This window comes from Bison bison, unplaced genomic scaffold, assembly GCF_000754665.1.
Source record: "Bison bison bison isolate TAMUID 2011002044 unplaced genomic scaffold, Bison_UMD1.0 scf7180017864078, whole genome shotgun sequence".
Lineage (NCBI taxonomy): Eukaryota > Metazoa > Chordata > Mammalia > Artiodactyla > Bovidae > Bison > Bison bison.
In genome coordinates this window covers 312,793-314,352 of record NW_011494650.1, presented here as the reverse complement: position 1 = coordinate 314,352, position 1,560 = coordinate 312,793, and the positions used below count along the sequence as shown (strand labels likewise).

At 62.9% G+C, this 1,560-nt stretch overlaps 1 protein-coding gene across 1 annotated transcript in view; it reads left to right on the top strand.

Moving 5' to 3' along the window:
- Positions 1-1,560, top strand: part of KIFC2 (kinesin family member C2) — a 7,780-nt gene that overhangs the window by 923 nt on the left and 5,297 nt on the right. Inside the window, exons 3-8 of the mRNA XM_010837584.1 lie at positions 45-126; positions 256-407; positions 533-671; positions 808-932; positions 1,038-1,103; positions 1,189-1,317. Of these exons, the coding sequence (XP_010835886.1) occupies positions 45-126; positions 256-407; positions 533-671; positions 808-932; positions 1,038-1,103; positions 1,189-1,317 (693 nt within the window). The remainder of the gene's footprint in view (positions 1-44; positions 127-255; positions 408-532; positions 672-807; positions 933-1,037; positions 1,104-1,188; positions 1,318-1,560) is intronic.

The window sequence follows — 1,560 nt, the reverse complement described above, 5'->3', positions numbered from 1 at the left end:
CTGCCTGGCCTCTCCTCAGGGCCTCTCCCCCGCTGCCTCCCTAGAGCGCCCGCTGTAAGCCCGGGAGTCGCCGCCGCGCCTACCAGCCATCCGCTGAGCTGTGGACCGAGCTGACCGGCCTGGTCGGTACGTACTGTTGGTGCATCGGGAACGCTGCTGAGAGATACAGGGAGGGACCTGGCAGGCGCCGGCTGGTGGCCTGGCGTCCGACACAAGACCCAGCGCGCCTCCCCATCCTGCTTCCTGGCCTCGCAGGCTCTTCGGAGGCCGAGGATGGGTCGGGAGGGGGAGCCGAGCGCTGTCCGGCAGAGGTCTCTCTGGAAGAGGCTCTCGTGCGTCTTGCCGAGTTCCTCTCAGTCCAGCTGGGGGCGGAAGAGAGCTTTGGGACTCCTTCTGACCTGAGCAAGGTGAGCAGTTGAAACTCTTCCAGCTACCTGTTCTGCTTCCCCAGGTCCTCTGATCACCATCCATCCCTGTTTTCCCTACACCCGGCCCCCATTCTTCTCCACTTTGATACCTGTTTCTTTCCCAGCCCGGTGATGTTCCCCCACTGTTGACAGTGACTGGTCAACTCTTGGCTCTCCTGGCATGGATTCGAAGTCCCAGGGGCAGGCAGGCCCTGTCCCAGGGGACGCAGCCTGTCTCAGGGGTGCAGCACCCTCCTCCTGCTGGTGCGTAAGGAGTAGTGAGCTGAAGAGGGAGTCTGTCCAGGGGTTGACGCCCCCCAGAACCCGAGCGGCCAGATGTGAGGTGCCCTCTTTCAGGCCACAGAGCTCTTCTGTTCTAATTGGATCCACCCCACCCCAGGATCCCCATTGCAAGAAGAAAGCCCTTCCCTTTCACCAAGGGGCGAGGCCCAGGGACAGCAGCCTCCTCAGCTGGAGGAGGACCAGAGGGCTTGGCAGCGGCTGGAACAGCTCATCCTTGGACAGGTGAGGAGTCCAGAGCAGCTGGGACCTGGGCATCTGGGAAGGGCTGGGAGTCTGGGAGGGGACTGGAAGGAGGTGTTCCACCCTGTGTCCCTCCCTCCTTTCCAGCTGGAAGAGCTGAAGCAGCAGCTGGAACATCAGGAGGAGGAGCTGGGTCAGCTGCGCCTGGGAGTGGTGAGGCTGCTGGATGGGGGCTGGACGAAGGACCCAAGAGGGTACCAGCCTCCAGGTGAGTCCTGAGGGCTTCCTTCTCTCCCAGGGAGCAACAGACTCAGAGAAAAGGGTTCAGCATCTGACTCTGGAGAACAAAGCGCTGAAACAGAGCTTGAGCCTTACTCGGGACCTCCTGCTGCACTGGGGCCCTGCCCCCCACACCAGGGCCCCCCAGGTATCCTGCTTCTCAGCTGCGACCATCCCTGTAGCCTGGGGCTCCCACACAACTCGTCTCCAGCAGCACTGCCCGTGATTTCTCAGGACTCACGCTCTGACCCTTCAGACCTGGGCCCAGACTGCGGGCAGCAAGTGCACGGCAGCCCTGTTCAGGAATAGGACGCTGGGACCTTCCTGGTGCTCCTGGGGCTGAGCCTCTGCACTCCTCATGCAGGAGGCCCGGTTCCATCCCTGGATCGGG